Source organism: Giraffa tippelskirchi, chromosome 12 (assembly GCF_054371585.1).
Source record: "Giraffa tippelskirchi isolate mGirTip1 chromosome 12, T2T-mGirTip1v1.2.pri, whole genome shotgun sequence".
In the NCBI taxonomy this organism is placed as follows: domain Eukaryota; kingdom Metazoa; phylum Chordata; class Mammalia; order Artiodactyla; family Giraffidae; genus Giraffa; species Giraffa tippelskirchi.
Genome location: NC_137286.1, coordinates 45,335,617 through 45,359,527, shown reverse-complemented (window position 1 = coordinate 45,359,527; position 23,911 = coordinate 45,335,617). Strand labels below are relative to the sequence as shown.

The 23,911-nt window shown below is 42.9% G+C and overlaps 1 protein-coding gene across 10 annotated transcripts; it reads left to right on the top strand.

Moving 5' to 3' along the window:
- Positions 1 to 9: 9 nt before the first annotated feature.
- PRC1 (protein regulator of cytokinesis 1) lies at positions 10 to 22,679 on the top strand. 10 transcript variants are annotated; one of them, XM_081547035.1, is made up of 15 exons: positions 10 to 128; positions 6,124 to 6,256; positions 6,606 to 6,728; positions 7,522 to 7,755; positions 8,353 to 8,523; positions 8,981 to 9,130; positions 10,316 to 10,463; positions 11,259 to 11,395; positions 13,605 to 13,700; positions 16,163 to 16,309; positions 16,514 to 16,624; positions 17,859 to 17,969; positions 19,322 to 19,498; positions 19,824 to 19,865; positions 21,545 to 22,679. In XM_081547035.1, exons 1-15 carry the CDS (start codon positions 118 to 120, stop codon positions 21,614 to 21,616), a joined length of 1,863 nt encoding a protein of 620 aa, XP_081403161.1. In that variant the 5' UTR covers positions 10 to 117; the 3' UTR covers positions 21,617 to 22,679. The 10 variants fall into 10 exon arrangements, with proteins under 10 accessions (XP_081403161.1, XP_081403167.1, XP_081403168.1 ...); XM_081547041.1 differs by lacking the exon at positions 19,824 to 19,865 and having other exon boundaries at positions 19,322 to 19,421; positions 22,099 to 22,679; XM_081547042.1 differs by lacking the exon at positions 19,824 to 19,865 and having other exon boundaries at positions 19,322 to 19,421; positions 22,031 to 22,679.
- Positions 22,680 to 23,911: the final 1,232 nt, after the last annotated feature.

Sequence of the window (23,911 nt, the reverse complement as noted above, 5' to 3'; positions counted from 1 at the left end):
ACGGCTCGCGCAGCTGCGACCGGGTGGGACGCAGCTGGTGCTTGTCGGGGGTTGCTGCCATCCGCCCGCGTGGAGAAGGTCGGGGGCCTCGACGCCCGCCCGCTTAGAGCGTCCGTCATGAGGAGAAGGTGCTTGATTATGGGGGGCGTCGAGGGGACGCCGGAGGGAGCGACTCCTCTTCTGGGTGCGGGGCGGTGCGGGGTCCGAGGAGCCGCCCTCCACCCGGGGTCGGGGCGTCCTGTCAGGTGCGCCCGAGTGAGGTCGGGAGCGGCCGGGCTCCGCTGGGAAGCTGTGAGCCGGCGCGAGGGCCGCGGGCCGCTGGCGGCAGGGAGGCCAAACCTGACGCGCCCTTTCCCCGGCGGCCTCGGGCCCCCGCAGGTCCAGCCGCCCCGAGCGGGCCGAGCGCAGGTGCCCGGGATCAGCGGCGGAGTGGGGAGGTCGGTCGGGCCCGCGAGGCCGCGGGTGCGGGGCGGTCGGAGCTGGAGTCCGGGAGCCCCACCCTCTCCGCCCGCCTAGCGGCTCAGGTGCTGCTTCTTGGCACCGACGGCTTGTTTTATGTATGTCCTGAGTTTTTTGTGGTCAGGGTTTCAATAAAGCCGTCAAGTTTTTAATTTAGCGTTGCATTTCAGTGTCTCTGGGTTGCAGTGTTAATACTTTACTCGAATTGGAAACATAGCTTGGTTTTCTTGCAAGTTCAGAAGCTCCCAATTAAGGAATACTTGTCCGGTCGTTTTAGCAACTTTTCAGGCATTGCGGGAGAAGGAGGGGTGGGGAGGAAGGAATGTCCGATTTGAAATTGCGACCAGACTCATCACTCCGCCTCTTACCGGCCTTGTAACTTTGGGCAATGATGTTGAATGTCAGTTTGCTCGTCTCTAAAACGAAAACAATGCCAGTGCTAGGATTTTTGTGTTAAAAGTGATACAGATGTTAACCTTATTTTCTAAAAGTAGTGAGTGAAGCATTGTGATAATTCATCATTAAATAATTTGTAGTTATTGGTCAAACTGGTTTAATGTATGGCTTTGTAAGGTTCTTCCTTCCATGGTTACTGATTCTGACGGTTCTTTTTCAAATGCTTGTCCTTGGGAGAATGGGAATGGAGTACAAATCACTGGTACCACTGGAAAACCGATGTCTGGTGTCGGGTTGTGGATGATAAATAACCTTATTATTTAAAAGAGAGCACAGTTAAGCTGCTATGTGTTTCAGCTAATGACACATTATGAAGACTGGTAAAATTTTAAATAACATTTTACAGAAGAGTGTTACTCCCAAGTCCATTAGCAGTTTTTGGATTGTTCAGCCATCTACTGCTTTCAAGAAAGAGAATGATGGGGAAGGAAAAGTTATCAATTAACTTTGGTTCCAGCCTGACAGATCTAACTAGGCTTTAAAAGAACAACTGGAATTACTATGCTAACAAAACCAGACTTTCAGGTAATCTGGTTTCAAGTATTCATATTTAGAGAAGACTATGAAAAATATGCCTGAAAAATATGGTTATCAGAATGGTCACTGAATTAACTATTGGCTTGATTTCTGAAGCGGGTTGTACAGAGGAGCTTAACAAGCTTTTCTGGAGGGCTATTTAGAAAAAAAATAGTAGATCAGTGGAATGCTGTCAGAAGGTAGGAAATCATTTAAAGGGCCATTTAGGATATCTTCTGGGCTAATGACTTAAGAGTCTCAAAACTGGAAAAATGGCCCCTTTCAACCGCTGTATTCTTGAATAGTATTCTTGTAAGCACCCTCAGTTTTTCAAGTGATGTAGTATAAGAAAAAAATCTCAAATTTGCACCTTTTCAGGAATTACCTGAAACCAATTAGCAAGGCAGTACATAATTGTACCATGATAATTTTTTTTTACATTTTTTATGCTTTTAGTTTACTTTTAAAGTTTTACTGAAATACAACTGATTTACAATGTTGTGTTAATTTCTGCTATATAGCAAAGTGATTCAGTTATACATATATTCTTTTCCATTATGGTTTATTCCTAGGGTATTTAATATAGTTCTGTTTGCTAAACAGTTTGAATCTGCTAATCCCAAACTCCCAATCCTTCCTTCCCCCTCGGCAACCACAAATACGTTCTCTAATATCTGTGAGTCTGTCGTGTGTCGTATTTTAGATTCATGATAGCATGAGGTATTTGTCTATCTTTCTGATTTAATTCACTTATGATAATCTCTAGGTCCATTTGTGTTGCTGCAAATGGTATTATTTTCTTTTTTATGGCTGAGTAGTACTCTTGCCTGGAAAATCCCATGGATGGAGGAGCCTGGTAGGCTGCAGTCCATGGGGTCGCTAGGAGTCGGAGACGACTGAGCAACTTCACTTTCACTTTTCACTTTCATGCATTGGAGAAGGAAATGGCAACCCACTCCAGTGTTCTTGCCTGGAGAATCCCAGGGATGGTGGAGCCTGTTGGGCTGCCGTCTATGGGGTCGCACAGAGTCGGACACGACTGAAGCGACTTAGCAGCAGCAGCAGCAGCAATATTCCATTGTGTGTATGTATGTGTGTATGTGTGTGTGTGTGTGTGTGTGTGTATATATATATATATATAGATATATATATATATAGAGATATATACACACATCTTCTTTATCCATTCATCTGTTGATGTACATTTAGGTTGTTTCTTGCTATTGTAAATAGTAGTACTGTGAATGTATATTCACAGGGGTGCGTGTATCTTCAAATTATAGTTTAGTCTGGGTATGTGCCCAGGAGTAGAATTGCTGGATCATGTGGAAACTCTGTTTTTCTTTTTTTTTTTTTTTTTTGAGGAACCTCCAAACTGTTTTCCATAGAGGCAGCACCAACTTACATTCCCTCCAGTAGTGAAGGAGGGTTCTCTTCACACCTTCTCCAGCATTTGTTATTTGTAGACTTTTAATGATGGCTGTTCTGACCAGTTATGAGGTGGTACCTCATTATAGTTTTGACTTGCATTTCTCTACTAATTAGTGATGCTGATAATCTTTTCATGTGCCTACTGGCCATCTGTATGTCTTCTTTGTGTAAATGTCTGTTACGGTCTTCTGTGCATTTTTTGATTGGGTTGTTTCTGTTTTTTTATTGTTGTATGAGCTGTTTGTATATTTTGGAGATTAAGCCCTTGTCTGGGGTCTCTAAGAGTCGGACACGACTGAGCGACTTCACTTTCACTTTTCACTTTCACGCATTGGAGAAGGAAATGGCAACCCACTCCAGTGTTCTTGCCTGGAGAATCCCAGGGACAGGGGAGCCTGGTGGGCTGCCATCTATGGGGTCGCACAGAGTCGGACACGACAAGTGATTTAGCAGCAGCAGCAGCTGTCACATCATTTGCAAATATTTTCTCCCATTCTATAGGTTTTCTTTTCATTTTTTTAATTAAATAATTTTTGGCTGTGCTGGGTCTTTGTGGCTGTTTCTCTAGTTGCGGTATACTCGGTGCCTGGACTTCTCATTGCAGTGTCTTCTCTTGTTGCAGAGCACAGGCTCTAGAGCATGGGCTCAGTGGTGGTGGTGCATGGGCTTAGTTACCCCATGGCATGTGGAATCTTCCCAGAGCAGGAATCGAACCCATGTCCCCTTCATTGGCAGGCAGATTCTTAACCACTGGACCACCAAGGAAGTCCCAGTAAATTCTTTTAAACACTCTTCATTATGTATGTATTGATATTGCCATCTGATATAGGCAACTAGTTGGAGAAGGCAATGGCACCCCACTCCAGTACTCTTGCCTGGAAAATCCCGTGGACGGAGGAGCCTGGTAGGCTGCAGTCCATGGGGTCGCTACGAGTCGGACACAACTGAGCGACTTCACTTTCACGCATTGGAGAAGGAAATGGCAGTCCACTCCAGTGTTTTTGCCTGGAGAATCCCAGGGACGGCGGAGCCTGGTGGGCTGCCGTCTATGGGGTCACACAGAGTCGGGCACGACTGAAGCGACTTAGCAGCAGCAGCAGCATAGGCAACTAATATTTGTGCAAAAGCTTTTCTGCAACTAGGACAGGAAACTTTGGCTAGAAAAATGTCTTGGAAATGAGTATATTAAAACTATGGAGAAACTGATGTTCCTGGAGATCTAGGCTGATGATTCAGAACCCCTGAATATGCTGTAACAGAGGGGGCCAGTGAGAGCCTCTAGCTTCATCTCTTGCACAGAAGAGCTTCAGTGACTTGTTCCAGGCCTCCTGACTGACTGGTAGCAAAGCACTTCCAGAGTTTAACTTTAGCAGATACTGCCAACAGTCTCAAGGTGGTGTATTAATTCACTCCAACCAGTAGTGTGTGAAAGTTCTCGCTTTTCTATGTACTCATCAACACTGATCAGGGGTTAATATCCAAAATATACAAAGAATGTACACAACTCAACATTAAGAAAACAAATACCCTTACTAAAAATGGGTGAGGATCTGAATAGACATTTTTCCAAGGAAGACATACAGATGGTCAACGGGCACATGAAAAGATGCTTAACATCACTAATCAAAAGGGAAATGCAGATCAGAACCACAATGAGATAATCACCTCACAACTGTCAGAATGGCTTTTATCAAAGATAACTGATAACATGAATTGGTGAGGATACTGGGAAAAGGGAACCCTTGTGCACTGTTGGTGGGGATGTAAATTGGAGTAGCCACTATGGAAAACAGTTGGTGATCCCTCAAAGAATTAAATATAGAACTATTAGGGACTTCCCTGGCCATCCAGTGGTTAAGAGTCTGCCTTGCAATTCAGGGGCTGTGGGTTTGATTCCTGGTCAGGGAACTGAGATCCCATATGCCACAACAAAAAGATCCTGAAGGCTGCAATGAAGATCCCACAGCAACAAAGACCCAGGGCAGCCAAATTAAAAAAAAGAAAAATACAAACTTCCAGTCCCAAAATAAATGAGTTACAGGTATGAAATGGACAGTGTGCAGAATGTAGTCAATAACTAGGTAATATCTTGTATGGTGACCTATTGTAGCTAGACTTATTCTGGTGATCAGTTTGAAATGTGTAGAAATATGTTCACTAATATTCACTGTATTCTCTAGAAGGAATTAACATAGTGTTATAGGTCAATTATATTTCAGAAACAAGCAAATTCAGAGAAAAAGAGATTAGTTTTAGCTTACCAGAGTCTGGGGGTGAGGGGAAGGGAGAATTGGATGAGGGCAGTCAAAAGCTTATAAGATAAGTGAGGTTTTTAAAAAATTTCTATTTAATTAATGTATTTTTGGCTATGTTGGGTCTTGCTCCTTGGGCTTTCTCTAGTTGCAGTGCACAGACTTCTCATTGCAGTGGCTTCTCTTGTTGCGAAGTGTGGGCTCTGGGGTGTGTGGGCCCAGCAGTTGTGGTGCACAGACTTAGTTGCCCCGTGGCATGTGGGATCCTTCCAGAGCAGGGACCAAACCCATGTCCCCTGTATTGGCAGTCAGATTTTTAACCAGTGGACCACCACAGAAATCCAGATAAATCAGTTTTAAGATAAATAAGTAATAGGGATGTAATGTACAACATGATAAATATAATTGGCACCACTGTATGTTATTTATGAAAGTTGTTGAAGAGTAATACTGAGTTCTCGTCATAAGAAAAATAATTTTTAAATTTAATATTTTACCTATATGAGATGATAGATGTTTACTAAACTTATTGTGATAATACTTCATGATGTATGTAAATCAAATCATTGTGCTGTATACCTTAAACTTACACAGTGCTGTGTATTAATTATAGCTTAATAAAACTGGAAGGGAAAAAGATGAATAACAAATTCGCAATAAACTTCCAGCTGTTTTATAGGAGCTGACATTTTTGTCTGTTTTTCCGTATTATACTGCCATAGGTAGAATCATTGATTGAAGTCCAGATTCTGAATATTATTCAAATGACTGAATTTATACAATGTAAGACTGAATTTCAACAGTGTAACATGATACTGGATTTTGCTTTGCCAGGGTTGTGGTGGTTGTGGGGGGAGGATAGGGAGTAGTTAAAGATGAGTTAAGTTGAATGCTTGTTTCCAATTTTTGTAGCCTTGAGCCCACTGAGAAACTAGTTTTAGTTTCTGTAAATACAGTTTTTAGACTGGAGGCAGTGGCTCATGTAGCTGGCTTCTCTTTTGCTTTTTAGTGAAGTGCTGGCAGAGGAATCCATAGTATGTCTCCAGAAAGCCCTGAATCACCTTCGGGAAATATGGGAATTGATTGGCATTCCAGAGGACCAGCGGTTACAAAGAACTGAGGTTGTAAAGAAGCACATCAAGGTGAGTTTAGTAGCACTGGCCTCTTTGCAGTGGGACAGGGGTAAGGATGTTGGTGTCTCATCTAAAATAGCATATAGAAGTGACACTAGGATGTCACAGGCTCCTCCCGGTTTTATTTGAATGTTTGTTTTGGCCAAGCCATGGGGATCCTAGTTCCCAGACCAAGGATTGAACCCAGGACCCCTGCATTGGTAGTGTGGAGTCTTAACCACTGGACCACCAGGGAAGTCCTGTTTTTTTTAAGTCCTTTCTTAAAAATTTGAAACCGTGAGGTTTTTGGTGTTATTTGTTGTTTGACATCAATGGGGGAAAACCCAAAACTTTTATAGGACTGTTTTCTCTCTCATAGGACCTCCTGGATATGATGATTGCTGAAGAGGAAAGCCTGAAGGAAAGGCTTATCAAAAGCATAGCCGTCTGTCAAAAAGAGCTGAACACTCTGTGCAGCGAGTTAAATGTCGAGCCTTTTCATGTATGTGGCAGGGTGTCAGGGGATCCTGTTTGGGTCTGAGATTTAGGGAAGAACTTTGATTTGGAGCTCCAGGTGGAAAGTTTCCTTTTAGGGCTGATACTGGACGTGAGAAATGGGTGGAACATGTTGCCTAGTTAGTTGGTTCCAGCAAAGCCGTTTTTTCACTTATATAAATAAGTTGCCCTGTTGAGAGGTGAAACACCTAAGTGTTGCCATGTTTTAATCAAAAACAAATTTCCTATTCCTATCAATTTTTTTTAAACTTTTGATATGAAATTGGATGAGAAATTAGGTATTCAGTAGTACATCTCCCTTAAATTATATGACAGTTCCTAGTTCAATGTTGAATAAAATTTATAGGACATATAACTGCCACTTTTTTCTCCTCCTGCTTATCAGCTAGGAGTAGAGCAGGGAGTACAAAATGGAATTTTATTGGTTAAGTGATGACCTTCGATTATTGGGACGGTTAAGTGATGTTCTTAGGATTATTGGGATAAACATTTAGTTAGGAGCTAAATAACTATAGCTAACTCAAAGCAAGTTTTTCAACCATTTTTACCTCTGGTAAAATTGCTCTGGTACCTTTCCTTATAGGGGAACTTTGTTAGGGGGCCCTCTCTGTGCCATATTCTGTTAGGTTAGGTTATATTCTGTTAGGTTAACAAATAAGTTAACTTATTTGTAAGTTTAACTAAAAGTCTGTCATCCTAGTCTTTTTTTTTCCATTGTCGTTCTCCTCCTTTGAAGAAATCCACTTGGCACCTTAACAGTGGTACATTGTCTCCTACAGGAAGAAGGAGAGACAACCATCTTACAACTAGAAAAGGATTTGCGCACTCAGGTAGAACTGAGGAGAAAACAGAAAAAGGAGAGAAAACAAGAACTGAAAATTCTTCAAGAACAAGATCAAGAACTGTGTGAAATTCTTTGCATGCCCCATTATGAAATTGACAGCACTTCAGTCCCCAGCTTAGAAGAGCTGAACCAGTTTAGACAACACGTGGCAACTTTGAGGGAAACAAAGGTATGCTAACATTGGTGTTTCTGTTCAGTTGCTAAATAGCGTGTAACTCTGTGTGACCCCATGGACGGCAGCACGCCAGGCTTTCCTGTCCTTCAGTATCTCCTGGAGTTTGCTCAAATTCATGTTCATTGAGTCAGTGATGCTGTCTAACCATCTCATCCTCTGTCACCCCCTTCTCCTCCTGCCTTCGATTTTTCCCAGCATCAGGGTCTTTTCCAATGAATCAGCTCTTTGCATCAAGTGGCCAAAATATTGGAGCTTCAGTTTCAGCATCAGTCCTTCCAAAGAATATTCAGGACTGATTTCCTTTAGGATTGACTAGTTTGATCTCCTTGCAGTCCCAAGTGTCTTCTCCAGCACCACAGTGTAAAAGCATCGATTCTTCGGTGCTCATCCTTCTTTATAGTCCAACTCTCATACCCATACATGACTACTGGAAAGACTATAGCTTTGACTATATGGACCTTTGTCAACAAAGTGATGTCTTTGCTTTTTAATATTCTGTCTAGGTTTGTCATAGCTTTATGTCAACATTCATACGTCCTAAAAGTCATTTGACTTTCCTCCAGGTTATCTTGTAATCATCTTCTTTCATAGGCATCTAGGCGTGAGGAGTTTGTTAACATAAAGAGACAGATCATACTGTGTATGGAGGAATTAGAGCACACGCCAGACACAAGCTTTGAAAGAGACGTGGTGTGTGAAGATGAAGAAGCCTTCTGTTTATCTCTGGAAAATATCACAACACTACAGAAGTTGCTCCGGCAGGTAATGTCATTCAGATTATGGCCTGGGATCTCCACAGTATCCAGCAATTTGGGGAAAAAAACTCAGTTTTTTCCTTTAAGATAAAGAGAGTACTGTATGAAATACAACCTTGAATTTTTTTTTTTTTTAAACAAAAACCTTAATTTATATGTGGTTCTAAGAATATGAAATTCAGGATTTGGGTGAAAAAATGTTATTTGAATTAGTTTAGTGTTTAACTGAAAAAAAATCTTTCTTTTTTAGTTAAAATTTAAATCCTAATTTTGGAGATCTGAGACCCTACTACCATAATGACAGCCTTATAGTTTGTTTTCAGAAGTCATGAAAACACAGCTCTTCAGTCTTGTGAAAGTGCTTCTTCTCCATGGGGGCAGAGATGTGTCTTTGTGGGAAGACAGAGGGCCAGCTTTCTCTCTGCTGCTGTCATTGCTGTAACCACTGGCTTTCCTTGCTACAGCTGGAAATGAGAAAATCACAAAATGAAGCAGTGTGTGAGGGGCTGCGTGCTCAGATACGGGAGCTCTGGGATAGGTTGCAAATACCTGCAGAAGAAAGAGAAGCTGTGGCCATGGTTATGACTGGGTCGAAGGCCAAGGTCCGGAAAGCGGTAAGGAACCCTAAGGGCACTGGGTCAGCTTTTTGGTGTTCAAGTGTGATGTCTCTGGGGCTTCCCTAGTGGCTCAGTGGTAAAGAATCCACCTGCCAATGCAGGAGATGTGGGTTCAATCCCTGGGTCGGGAAGATCTCCTGGAATAGGAAATGGCAACCCAGTCTGGTATTCTTGCCTGGGAAATCCCATGGACAGAGGACCCTGGCGGGCTACATAGTCCATGGGGTCACAAAGAGGTAGAGACACCTGAGCGACTGAGCATGCGCACATGCTGATGTCTTTACCAGCTTCTGCCTTGAGTGAAGGCAATGGCGCCCCACTCCAGTCCTCCTGCCTGGAAAATCCTCTGGACAGAGGAGCCTGGGGGGCTGCAGTCCATGGGGTCACTGAGTCAGACACAACTGAGCGACTTCACTTTCACTTTTCATTCTCATGCATTGGAGAAGGAAATGGCAACCCACTCCAGTGTTCTTGCCTGGAGAATCCCAGGAACAGCGGAACCTGGTGGGCTGCTGTCTATGGGGTTGCACAGAGTCGGACACGACTGAAGCGACTTAGCAGCAGCAGCAGCAGCCTTGAGTGAACCTGTTTTTTTCTTTTTTTTTTTTTTTTTTAATATTTATTTATTTGGCTGCATCAGGTCTTAGTTGCCTGCGGGATCTAGTTCCCTGACCAGGGATTGAACCTGGGCCCCCTGCATTGGGATCACAGAGTCTTAGCCACTAGACCACCAAGGAAGTCCTGAGTGAGCCTGTTTTTAAGACAAGCATCAGAAAAGGGTGGCAGTAGCCTGCTCATCTTTTATTTTTTGTGTATGTTTCTTAGATTTCTGGCTCCTAGGATATTATTGTTATAGAGTGTTGACTTGCCACTGTGGTTTTGTGTTGTAATTTTATTAAAAAGGGCTTCCCTTGTGGCTCAGCTGGTAGAGAATCTGCCTGCAATGCGGGAGACCTGAGTTCGATCCCTGGGTTGGGAAGATACCCTGGAAAAGGGAAAGGCTATCTACTCTAGTATTCTGGCCTGGAGAATTCCATGGACTGTACAGTCCATGGGGTCGCAAAGAGTTGGACACAACTGAGCAACTTTCACTTCACTTTATTAAAAAGGGAGGAAATATTTTGCAAATTTACATAAACATACAAGTATGACAAGCACTTTTAACAGGTCTTTTTGTTTTAGCTGCAATTAGAAGTGGATCGGTTGGAAGAACTGAAAATGCAAAACATGAAGAAAGTGATTGAGGCAATCCGAGTGGAGGTGGCTCAGTACTGGGACAAGTGTTTTTACAGCCAGGAGCAGAGACAGGCTTTCGCTGCTTACTACTCTGGTTCGTACAGAAGTGTCACTCTCCATGTGGCTGCTCACTTGTGTTTTATAAGTGCAGACATTCACTGGGAAGTATTTCCTCTGGAACAGAGGCATAAATTTCCAAGCCATTCAGCATAAATTGCCATTCCTCTTCAAATAAGCATTTGCAAATGCTATTGGGAAATGAGGGATCTCTTGGTTTCTGAAGCGGTGTAACTCTGTGGCCTGTAGGTGTGAAGCTCAGGTTTATCAGGTGCTTACTCTGTGCTGCCAGGTGCAATGTCAGACTCTTAACAGGATTATCTCACTTAATACTCATGTTAAGGGATGAGGAAGGACACTGAGGCACATAAATGTTGCACAACTTAACCCAGAGACACACAGCAGGTAAATGGCAGAGCCCACTTTTGAGCGCAGGAGTATGCCCCCAAGGGCCCAATGGAATTCTGGTCTGAACTGAATATAAAGATGCTGCTGTCTTTACTGAATTCCACATTTCTGGACATTTTCTGTGACTCAGCCCTCTATTGGGCAGCGTGAAAAGAAAGAATATGAAAGAAAGCTAAGACAAGGCAAAAGATGACACAAGTTTTGAGAATCTTAGTCTTATTATTCTACACCTTAGTCAGTGTTGTCCTACCAGGCTGATGGTGACAAACCTGGCTTTTATTATCTACAGCATACAATTACTCGTGTATCACTTTTACTGTAAGGGAGAAAAATCTGTCTCCATTCTAGGGGGATGAGGGATTAGTAAATTGGGATACTAAACACTGGAGGGATTTCTTATAACTACTGGGCCTATATCTTGCAGAGGACTACACAGAAAATCTGCTCCAGCTCCATGATGCTGAGATTGTGCGGTTAAGAAACTACTATGAGGTTCATAAAGAACTCTTTGAAGGTGTCCAGAAGTGGGAAGAAAACTGGAGGCTTTTCTTAGAGTTTGAGGTACTGCCCTAGTTTTTTTCTGTTTTCCTTAGAGTACAGTGTGGTGTTAAGAAAGCATCCTCTGTGTGGAGTCAGAGCCTGTTTCTTTTGCTCTTTACCAGTTTTATCATTACACCTGTAAATTACTGCTAACCCATCTGTATTTGTCAAGCTTAGAAACATGTAAGAGAAAAACCCCAGATTAATGCCTTCAATAAGGCTGAAGTTTCTTGCATAAAGGAAATCTAGAGGTAGGCAGTGCAAGGCAGGTATCGCTGTTCCATAGTCAGTGAGGTCCCAGGCTTCTCCAGTTCATAGCTCCTCCACCACTAAGGGGTGAGTTAAGCTCAGGTCCATGGTGGTTCTGGAGCTCCCACCATAGCGTTTCACACAGCATGTGAAGGAAGGAGTACAAAAGGCATTGCCCCTCCATCCCTCTAAGAGCTTTTCCCAGGTGCTCTTCATAGCACCTCCACTTAAAAGCCACACCAACTACTGGTGAGGCTGGAAGAACTGCTACCGTAGATAAATCCAGGGTCTGTTTCTAAGGAAGGAGAGAAGAGTGGATATAGGGGCAGGCAACTAACATTCTGTACTGTTCAAACTTTTGCTATTATCTTAGAAAATTGCCTGGTTATTGGGGCACATTTGTGTACTCTGAGTTCCTTTTGTTCTGATAGACTTAGCACAAACAGGTTCCCTTAGAGCATTTTAGAGTTCAGAGCTGGGACCAGGTTGAGGCAAGTGAGGCACCTCGGGCATGAAATTCATGAGATTTATTCTCAGGTCCATACCAGTCCTGTTAGAGCTGGAACAGCCCTTTAGCAAATCCAGAGTTTAACTCCAAGTTTATAGGTAAGAAACTAGGACTCAGAAGTAGAGAAAACTGCATGAGATCTCACAGCTGTTTAAGAGCAGGTGTTCTAGGCCTCCATTCCTCCTTACTTCTGGTAAAAAGCGAGCAGGGGGAAGAGTGAAAGTCAGTAAAGAGCTCAACCATAAAAAAGAAAGATATTTTGCCATTGGCAACAACTTGGATGGACCTATAGGGTATTATGCTTAGTGAGATAACTCAGAGAAAAAGACAAATAATATAAGACACCACTCATATGTGGAATCTAGAAAATAAACTAATGCATATAACAAAAAAACACTCACAGACATAGAAACAAACTAATGGTTACCAGTGGGGAGGGAGAAACTGGGACTATACAGGGGTAGTGGTTTAAGAAGTACAGCTACTATGTATAAAATAACTAAGCCACTGGGTACATTGTACAGCATGGAACACTGTATAGCATAGCCAATATTTTATAATAACTATAAATGGAGTATGACCGTTAAAAATTGTGAGGTACTGTGTTGTACACCTGAAACTTATATAATGTTGTAAATCAACTATAATTTTAAAATATATATATAAAGCTAATAAAGAACCAAATATGTAACCCTTATTTACATGCCAATGTTTAAGGAAAAATAAGAAACTAATTACCATTCCTTTTAGATATGTTTATAGAAAGTTACTAATCAAACAGCCTGGAAAGGAAACAGTTTATCAGTTTGGCCCCCAAATTGTTGAGACTGTTTCTAAACTTTTTTGATTGTCTGCCCCATTTTTTAGTGTATTCACCTAATTTGTTTTTATAAATTATACACTTGCATTACTGTTCTGATATATTGTAGAATGTAACTAAAAACAGAAGAGTTAAAAAGAATAAGAAGCCTAACATTTTATATTTTTTGTCCATTTTGTGAGGGTTAATTTAATAAAAATCACATGATCTGTAAACCCTTTCATTGCGCACATTTAGGCTGTGTTGTCTTAATACAGTGGGAGTGGGCAAGTAGGGGAGCCACCAGCAAGCCTTCTGAGTGTAGACCTCCTGCTTGTCCCCCCACACCCCCCATTTCCCTTTGGTGACATCTGAACCAAGGAAAGGAGCCAGTGACATTGTGCAGTAAATATTAAAGCCTGTCTTACTTTTTAGATGGAAAAGGAAATAGTAGTTTTCCTGCACCCCAGTGTATGACCTTGCATCTCCCTAGGAGTATTCACACCCCATTCCCGGGTGGCCTTAGAAAGCCACCATGTCTCACTGCGCAGAGTGGATGGGGATGAAAACTCTGAAGTCTCCCTACAAATATGCATCCATTTATGAGAGCATGGATTCTAGCAGAAGTGACTGACTGTCAGGCATTTACTCTAATTAAAATGTGTTTTTCACAGAGAAAAGCCTCAGATCCAAGTCGATTTACAAATCGTGGAGGAAATCTTCTAAAAGAGGAAAAGCAGCGAGCCAAGCTCCAAAAAACACTCCCTAAGGTAATATTGTTGCTGAGAGTGTTTGGTACATGGCTACAAAATATCTCACTTTTTGTATTTCCCTTGCTTTGAATCATTTTGCCCCTAAACTGTATTCTCTTCCAAAGGTTAGGCAAGGATAGTAAGTACATGCTGGGTCTTCCTAGTATCAAGTATTCCTTGATAACTGAATATCAAGTTTTATTACGTTTTTAGGACTGCCACAATAGAGTACTAGAGATGGGGTGGCTTGAGTTCAGTTCAGTCGCTCAGTCGTGTCCGACTCTTTGCGACCCCATGAACCGCAGCACGCCAGGCCTCCCTGTCCATCACCAACTCTCGGAGTCTACCCAAACCCATGTCTATTGAGTCGGTGATGCCATCCAACCATCTCATCCTCTGTCGTCCCCTTCTCCTCCTGCCCTCAATCTTTCCCAGCTTTAGGGTCTTTTCAAATGAGTCAGCTCTTCGCACCAGGTGGCCAAAGTATTGGAGTTTCAGCTTCAACATGAGTCCTTCCAATGAACACCCAGGGCTGCTCTCCTTTAGGATGGACTGGTTGGATCTACTTGCAGTCCAAGGGACTCTCAAGAGTCTTCTCCAACACCACAGTTCAAAAGCATCAATTCTTCAGCGCTCAGCTTTCTTTATAGTCCAACTCTCACATCCATACATGACCACTGGAAAAACCATAGCCTTGACTAGACAGACATTTGTTGGCGAAGTAATGTCTCTGCTTTTTAATATGTTGTCTAGGTTGGTCATAACTTTCCATCCAAGGAGTAAGTGTCTTCTAATTTCATGGCTGCAGTCACCATCTGCAGTGATTTTGGAGCCCAGAAAAATAAAATCTGTCACTGTTTCCCCGTCTATTTGCCTTGAAGTGATGGGACTGAATGCCATGATTTTAGTTTTCTGAATGTTGAGCTTTAAGCCAACTCTTTCACTCTCCTCTTTCACTTTCATCAAGAGGCTCTTATAGTTCTTCTTCACTTTCTGCCATAAGTGTGGTGTCATCTGCATATCTGAGGTTATTGATATTTCTCCTGGCAATCTTGATTCCAGCTTGTGCTTCCTCCAGCCCAGCGTTTCTCATGATGTACTTTGCATATAAGTTAAATAAGCAGGGTGACAATATACAGTCTTGACATACTCCTTTCCCTATTTGGAACCAGTCTGTTGTTCCATGTCCAGTTCTAACTGTTGCTTCCTGACCTGCATACAGGTTTCTCAAGAGGCAGGTCAGGTGGTCTGGTATGCCCATCTCTTTCAGAATTTTCCACAGTTTATTGTGATCCACACAGTCAAAGGCTTTGGCATAGTCAATAAAGCAGAAATAGATGTTTTTTTGGAACTCTCTTGCTTTTTCGATGATCCAGTGGATGTTGGCAATTTGATCTCTGGTTCCTCTGCCTTTTCTAAAACCAGCTTGAACATCTGGAAGTTCACAGTTCACGTATTGCTGCAGCCTAGCTTAGAGAATTTTGATCATTACTTTATTAGCATGTGAGATGAGTGCAATTGTGTAGTCATTTGAGCATTCTTTGGCATTGCCTTTCTTTGGGAATGGAATGAAAACTGAGGCTTAAATAACAGAAATTCATTTTCTCAGTCCTGGAGGCTAGAAGTCTGAGATCAAGGCGTGTCAGCAGGGCTGGTTTCTTCTGAGGCTTCTTTCCTGCCTCCACATAGTTATCTTCTCCCTGTATCTCCACACAGTCCTCCTACTGTATGTGTATGTGTTTAAATTTTCTTACAAAGCTACAGTCATGTTGGATTAGGACTCACCCTTATGACCTCATTTTAACTTAATTACCTCTGTGTTCAAATAAAGTCACATTCTGAGGTACTGGGGATTAGGACATCAGCATATGAATTTGGTAGGGGGCATAATTGAGCCCATAACACAAGGTGACCTTTTGAGAAAGTGCTTTGGACTTCATTACTATTCTCTATTTTAATAATAATAATAGTTAATATTTATTGTATTAAGTGCATATACTGTTTTAGAGTGCTTTCCATTTATTAATTCACTTAATCGTTACAACATCTTTGAGAGGTTGGTATTATTATTTCCATTTTTACAGATGAGCAAACTGAGGGACTAAGCAGTCAAGTACCTTGCCCACCTCTTCAGAGCCCATGAGGGGTGGATCCCAGGCTGGAGCCCAGCTAGTGCTGCTCCATGAACCCTGCCTGCTTCATGTTGCAGGTTCCCCCAGTGCTGCCTCCAGCTTCCAGCACCAGAACTTTAGTGGTCAGGCTCTGGGTTCTCACCGTTTCCCACCTTCAAGTGTATTATGAATGAACCATGCCCAGACTGATTTCTGGCCACTCCAGCCTGTTCCCATATGGGTCCAGCTACCTGAAGTCAGGCTAATGATACTCTGAGACGGGGAGAGGCATTCTTTGGGAAAATCATTTGTTTTAGGTTTCACACCAAAGATTTGATGTAATTAACATGTCCTTGTTTCTGGTCTCAGTTGGAAGAGGAGTTGAAAGCAAGGATTGAAATGTGGGAACAGGAGCATTCAAAGGCATTTGTGGTGAATGGGCAGAAATTCATGGAATACGTAACAGAACAGTGGGAGATGCACCGACTGGAGAAAGAGAGAGCCAAGCAGGAACGAGTAAGTGAACCCAAGTTGGGAAGCGGGGAAGAGCAATGAGGGAGCAGCCCAGAGTCTTCAGGGCTCTATGTTGGCTAAAGAAGTCGAAGCTCATGGCAGCTCTTTTTAGCTCTGGGTGTAGACACTTGCATTGTATTTCTGGCCCTTCCTCTGCCCCCATCCCAGAGCTGGCATTTATCACTCTTGCCCCTGACTTTCACATAGCAACTAAAGAACAAGAAGCAGACAGAGACAGAGATGCTCTATGGCAGTACTCCGCGAACACCCAACAAGCGGCGAGGACTGACGCCCAGCACTCCGGGCAAAGTGCGCAAGGTAACTCAAAGCTGCCTGAACCGCTGGGCTTTGATGTGTGTCAGCTGTTGAGTCCCAGATTAAACTCGGGGCAGCTGCCAACATTCTGTAATGATGAAAACCTTCAGAGGTTCATTCTGTAATTCCAGCAAGTGACCATGGCACTGTGTGAAAGAAGACTTTCATGCTTGGCAAACAGAATAGCTAATACTCCTTAATCTCTAGAGCAGGAAATCAGGGAGTCTGTCCTTTCCTTCCTTCCATCCTTCTTTTTTTTTTTTAAACCTTTTCTTTGATAAATGGAGTGCTATTTTCCTCTTCGCTCCTCAGCTCATACTTTATAACATAAAATGTTTTTAAAAAATCACCTATAATATATAACTCCAGGAGCACCAATGAGAATATTTGGTGTTTTTCCTGCTTTTATAAAAAGCTTTTTAAAATAGTGTATTTTCATAAAATAGAGATCACATATATAATTTTGATTTCTGCTTTTTCAGAGTATTAAACTTTCTTTAAATATGCTCATTATTAGCTAGTATATTCTATTTTTTTTACATTCTGTCATTTATTAAACTCGTTCCCTATTGTTTGATATTAGGTACTTAACTTTTTATTAGGAAAATAATGTGATGAAATTTTTAAAACATGTTATAAATTTTTACTCATCACACCCAAAGTTTCCTTTTGCCTTTTTATATTCTCTTTGCTTCCCTTACCCACCCCCTCCCCCAACTCCTGGCAACTACAGCTTTGTTTGCTCTATTACTATTGATTAGTTTGCATTTTCTAACATTTTATAGAAATAGAATCATACAGTGTGTATACTTCTGTGTCTGGCTTTTTTCATCTGTGTTATGTCAGTAGGTTACTCTTTTTACTGTTGAACAGTATTCCACTGGATGTGTATACCACGATTTGCTTATCTAGTTGCCTGTGTTGATGGATATTTAGCTTATTTCTAGTTTTCTGGCTACTACACATAAAGCTGCTGTAAATATTTATGTGTAAGTCTTTGTATGGATATATGCTTTCATTTCTCTTGGGTAAATACCCAAGAGTGACATGGCTAGGTCTTAGGATAGTTGCCTGTTTAACTTTTCGAAACAAAATGGTTGTCCCATTTTACAATTCCACCTGCTGGATGGAACACTGAACACTTTTCTAGACTGCTTCCTGTCCTCACTCCTCTGTAGTGTAGGGATGGGTTACTCAGCACATTGTCTCACATCAGTAATCTTGTTTCTTGTCCTAGCTGAACACTACCACCATGTCCAATGCTACGGCCAACAGCAGCATTCGGCCTGTCTTTTCGGGGACAGTGTACCGCTCCCCTGTGTCTCGACTTCCACCTTCTGGCAGCAAGGTCAGTATGCTCTGTGTACAAGCACATCTGCAACACTGGCCCAGCCTATGCACTCCAGAGTCTGTTGGGAGGCAGCGATACTGAATACTACCCTCTGGACTGAGGAGCTTTGAGACCAAAAAACAAAGCAGGTAGCTTCATAAAGTGCAATTATGAAGTTTGCTGCTACTGCTGCTAAGTCGCTTCAGTCATGTCCAACTCTGTGCGACCCCACAGACGGCAGCCCACCAGGCTCCTCCGTCCCTGGGATTCTCCAGGCAAGAACATTGAAGTGGGTTGCCATTTCCTTCTCCAATGCATGAAAGTGAAAAGTGAAAGTGAAGTCGCTCAGTCGTGTCCAACTCTTAGCGACCCCATGGATTGCAGCCTACCAGCCTCCTCCGTCCATGGGATTTTCCAGGCAAGAGTACTGGAATGGGGTGCCATTGCCTTCTCCAATTATGAAGTTTACTGTGGGTAATTTACATACAGGCAGGATCGGGCAGACAGTGACCCAGAGGCATCTGCATCTGCACTCAAGCACCAAAAGGGGTACAGAGGGACTTAAAGGGGCCAAAGCTAAAAATGTAGACACATCTGTAGGACACATCTAGGAGTAGCGCGTCTGTACTGATAGGCACTTCTCCCAGGGTCTCGAGACCACCAATCACCTGCCTCAGCAAAAGGCATTCTTCCAGTTTTCATATCAGGTGAAGGCAAGGGTCAGACTTGATAGGGACTTTGTCTGGCTTTGGCACATTCCTTGTGCGTAGATTGAAGGTCAGTCATGCAGGAGCGGGAGAGGGTGGGACTGCAGGCCTAAGGTGGAGTTGACAAAAAGGAAGTCAGTGTGGTTCAGCCACACAAGGCCCCTACTACTTCCAGTTTCTAAGATCCTTGCATCTGATGATCGTTGAGATGCTGAGAGTTAACAGATGGAATTTAACTAGTCTCTCAAAGACTAAATGAAAGAAGAGAATGGTCATCCTGAGCCCTGACTAGTGTTGTGGGAAGCACTGGGGTGGCTGGGAAACTGGAGTCTCCATAGGCTCAGTTGAAAGCCTGGTCTTCAGTTGCTCCTGTGTGAGGTCCCTGCATGTGGGTTCCAGCCCAGTGACACTGGACGACTAGGTGCAGACAGAACTCTCACCCCAGGACAGGGGTGAGGAGTGTGTGCTAAAATGTGTTCAGTCTTTGAAGTATTCTACAGACTATGCTCAAGATAAGGGTTCTGCAAATCATTAAGAATTTATATTTGTTAAACCAGAAGTATAGGATTACAGACACATGAATAAAGACAGTGTCAGCCTTTGATAATTTATGTGTGGTCATTATAACGGTGACACATTGAAGGGTCTTTCTTTTCTCTACAGCCAGTCATCACTTCCACCTGTTCGGGGAAGAAAACACCCCGTGCCGTCAAGCATGGAGCCAACAAGGAGAACATGGAGCTCAATGGCAGCATCCTCAGCGGTGGGTACCCTGACTCGGCCCCCCCACGGCGCAACTTCAGCATTAATTCTGTTGCCAGCACCTATTCTGAGTTTGCGGTAATTCACCTTTTCTAATATCTACCAGTCCCTGGGGAGCACACAGTTGGGGCAGAGGGGGTATCTCCCCAGGGGCACCCAGGCTGTTAGTTCGGACGGATCTTTGGAGGCTGAGAATCCCTTTCCTGACATGACCATGGCATGAGGTGGGGGTGGTTTAAGGGTGGTATACAGGAAGAAAGATGGCAGCAGCAACCAGACATTTAACCTGGATCCTTCTGCTTAAGAAATACCATTCCCTGGCTGCAGGAGGTGACCTTTCTAATCACTGCCCTGGTGCTCTCTTGGTGGAGTCTTGGTAATTGTCTTAATTCTTTGTTCTTAGAAGGATCCGTCCCTCTCTGACAGCTCCACTGTTGGGCTTCAGGTCTGTATGGCAACCCCTGCATGTCCCATGTCCCTTTTCCAAGCTGATCTGTCATCTGCTGGCTTCATTCCCATGTGGGCACAGGGCTGCACTAACCAATAATCTCAGCTGTACTATCGTAAGACTTTTTTTTTTAACAAAGGAAGCAGGAATCCCTAATACAGATTTCAAAAATAGTAAATATCTGGCTTAAGTTCCCAACAGACTGACTAAACAGACCAACCTGCCAATTAACTTGTTCAGACTTGGATTCTCAGCCCCATCTAAAGTTAGGCAGTTTTTTTATCCTGTTATTTCACAACAGAGAATTTCCACCCTCCCCAGTTGTGACATTAGGGCCTCCAGTGTGCTAGAGAGAAGAGAGGCCCCATCACGTGGGGAGAGGAGCCCCAACTGTGTGCTGCCTATAAGGTTCTTGGCCTGTGTGCTGTTTATTTCCTGGAGTATATGTCTTACTAACCCCTCAGAGCTGCACTGCCAACTTTCTGTCTGCTCTGGGCTAGCCCATGCTCATTTCTTTGCCTTTGCCTATTTCTACCACACTGAGCTGCTAAAGCACCTAGGAGGCACTGGAAGAAAGTTGTTTTTTTCCCACAATGCTCTTCAGCTCCTAGTAACCTGCTTCACATTTACCAACACTTAACTGCAGTGCCCTCTCCTTAGTGATGTGTTCTCTCTTCCCTGAGTAACTAACTATTGAGAGGCGAGGCCGTCCTTCACCCTTGGGGATATTGAGTGAAAGCTTAGGGCATCAACTGTCTTGCTGCAGTAATGGAGAATGTGGCAGCTGCCTAAGGCTACAGCTCATTTTGAGCTCTGAAGCTCGCTTTATATTCTTTTACTTATGTCATTACTTTTTTTTAAGAGTTGTTTTATTATTATTTTTTTTGGCTGTGCTGTGTGGTATGGAGGATCTTAGTTCCCCAACGAGGGATTGAACCTCAAGCTCAGTCTTAACCACTGATCTACCAGGGAAGTCCCTATCAAGTACTTGACTGTTGTGGTTCTACCCACAGAAGTGGGTACTTGTCACTGTGGCTAGCTGACTGCGGGCCACAAAGTCCAGCTTTCTCTTTGCTGTTTGCTCAGCCAGCCCCGCTTCATCCACTTGGTGCTTACACACATCTGTCTTTGGCTCGGTCAGGCAGGCTCTTCTGGTTTGGGCTGTTGTGGCTGTAGGCTCTACCAGGCAGCACTGAAGCCAGTAGACTAACCTCTACTAACACCTGTCCTTTCTCACTGGTCATTCATGCTTTGTCTTCTGCTTCAATACCATGTGCTCCAGCATGAGACGAAATCACCAGCAGGTTAACAGGCCCTCAGCCCCAGGGATTGGTAGATATACACTCTGGCCCGTTGTTTCATAAAGGGCTCAAAAGACCAAAGCTTGTTGCCTATCTAGCTTGACAACTCAGAGTACTTGGTGAAGTCTAAGGGATTTCTCTTCTATGAGGTTTTAACAGAATGGACTGGCTGAGGAAAGCGACCAAGGGGCATATACACACCTGCTTAATCTGTGACTAAGCATTCCCTCCCCTTGGATTCCTAACACAGCCTGTGCTGGGCTAGGGCCCACTGTCTTAGAGAAACGCCCCCAGAGGGCCGTGTGCTTACTTACCAGGGCAGGGCATGCATGAAAGGGGGCAGTACTGCCATTGATGTTATTTATTTTTCAACAGCGCGAACTTTCAAAGGCTTCCAAATCTGACGCTGCTTCCCGAATCCTCAATTCAACCAACATCCAGTCCTGAGAAGCCCTGATCAGTCACCCCTCTGAAGTTTTCTGTGCCTAATTATACAGGGTGGCTTTAATGTTTCTTCAGTTTAGATGTTTGAAAGCCTGGACACATTCCATTACCATGAGTCTAACTTAGAGAAGTGAATGAGTTACAGATGAAAGTCTATCATAAGCTTAGTGTGTCCTCAGACATTTGGTTTTATTTTGACTCAAGAAATACATTAAAACTTAGTTCATAGCAGTAAGTGTAAATTTTAGCATATGGAACTTAATTTCTTTTCCTGCCCCATAACTGTACTTGCTGAAGCATGATCAAGGGCTTGTTATATTTCACCTTTGTGTAGCAAAATGACTGTGTCCATCCTTGGGGTAAAGCAGTTTTTTGTCTGTACACTTATAGTTAGCAATTAACATCTTTTTTGTTTAGGGATGTTCAATTAATGCTACAGCTTCAGTAGCTTTGCTCTCACCTAAAGGCCTGTCCCCACCACACAGGACAGCCTTCCTCCTGATGAAGATGTCTGTGTGTCAGAAGTTGGGATGGCCTGACTCACTGCCAAAGAGGTGACAGGGAGGCCGGGAGCGCCTTTGTTCAACTGTATACAGTTTTGTCATGTGGGGCAATGCTGTGTGCTGGGGGTGGGGGGTGGGGTGGGGTATATGAACACATGCTTGTCTGAACTCTACTCTCTGGGTCCAGTTCCCCCATCCCTGCGCCCCTGTGCCCGAGTCCCTCCACCCTCTGCACTTGGTAGCCAAGTAGGGAGGCTGTTTGGTGAGTTGGGCTGTTCCTGTTCCTGTCGTGGAGACCTGGAACTTTGCACATGTCAGTACTGGGGAGTTGTTCCTGCCGTAGCATCCACGATGAGGCTCCTTCTTTACCTACCCTATTGATCACTACTGTGCTCCTCGAAGCACTATTATTTATTCTCCCTCTGCCTGCACCCCTACTACTGTCAGCACGGTAAATGGTTCTTGGAAGCTTACAGGTGTGGATTTGGTCTGTTAGTCATGCTATACATGTACTGATTTTAAAATATATTCTTAAATTAAAATGCATACTTATATTTCAGAAACATATATTGTAGTGGTGTTTTCATTGTTTCCCAATCACTTTTTGGTTGGTTTTTGTCTGAAAAACAGGGCTAAAAGAACATACAAGAAATTTTTAGTCAGGAGCATGATTTTTACTTTGAGTGTTTCCAAATTAAGAACATCTCTTGTTCGAGAAAAAGGTTTCTGAGAGAAATAAAAAGCCTAACAACTCCCAAGTTTTCATTGCTGGTTTCTATGTACAGCTATATTTTCTTTTGGGTAAATACCTAGGAGTGAAATGGCTGGATCATACATATGGTAGGTGTATGTTTAACTTTTTAAGAAACTGCCAGTCTGATTTCCAAAGTGGTTGGCTTCTTTTACATTCTCATGACGTATTAAGGGTCTCGTTTCTTCACATCTTCTGCGACACCTGGTATGGTCAGTCTTTATGATTTTAGCCATTTTAGTAGCTATGAAATGGTATCTCATTGTGCTTGTAATTTGCATTTTCCTAATGATGGTATTTAACATCTTTTGTTTTTTTAATTCTATTTAACTTCTTTTCACGCGCTTCTCTGCCATCATCCCTATCTATCTTCTCTGGTGAAATACATGTTGAGTTCATTCTTTCTCTTACAGTACCCAGTTGTCCAGCACCATTAGCTGAAAAGCTCAACTTTCTCCTGTAAGTTTCTGTTCCACTGATCTGTCTGTCCTAATGACAGTACTACCCTGTCTTAATTACGAGGATTTATATGAATTCTTGAAATCAAGTAATGTTCACTTTCCAACTTTGTGCTTTTAAACATCATTTTGTCTGTTACAGGTCCTTTGCCTTTTTGTTTGAGTTTTAGGGGAAAAAGCTTGCCAATTTCTACAGAAACATCTGGTAGAATTTTTATTGGCATTGCACTGAACCTGTAGACCAACTGGGGGAGAACTAACAAACCACAAACAAGGCGTCTCTCTCCGTTTATTTCGGTTTTCTTTAATTTCTCTCAGCAGTATTTGATAGGTCATGTGTACAGATATTTCACATCTTTGTCAGGTTTATCCCTAAGTATTTCATATCTTGATGCTATTGTAAATGGTATGTTTTAATTAGAATTTCTGGTTGTTACCTGGCTACATATAGATATATAGTTGATTTTTGTATATTGCTCTTGTATCCTACAACCTTGCTAAACTCACTTACTAAAAGAAAAATGAGGGAAAGAATATATATTCATTGTGTTGGAGCAAGTCTTTAATGCTTAGCCAGGCCATTCTG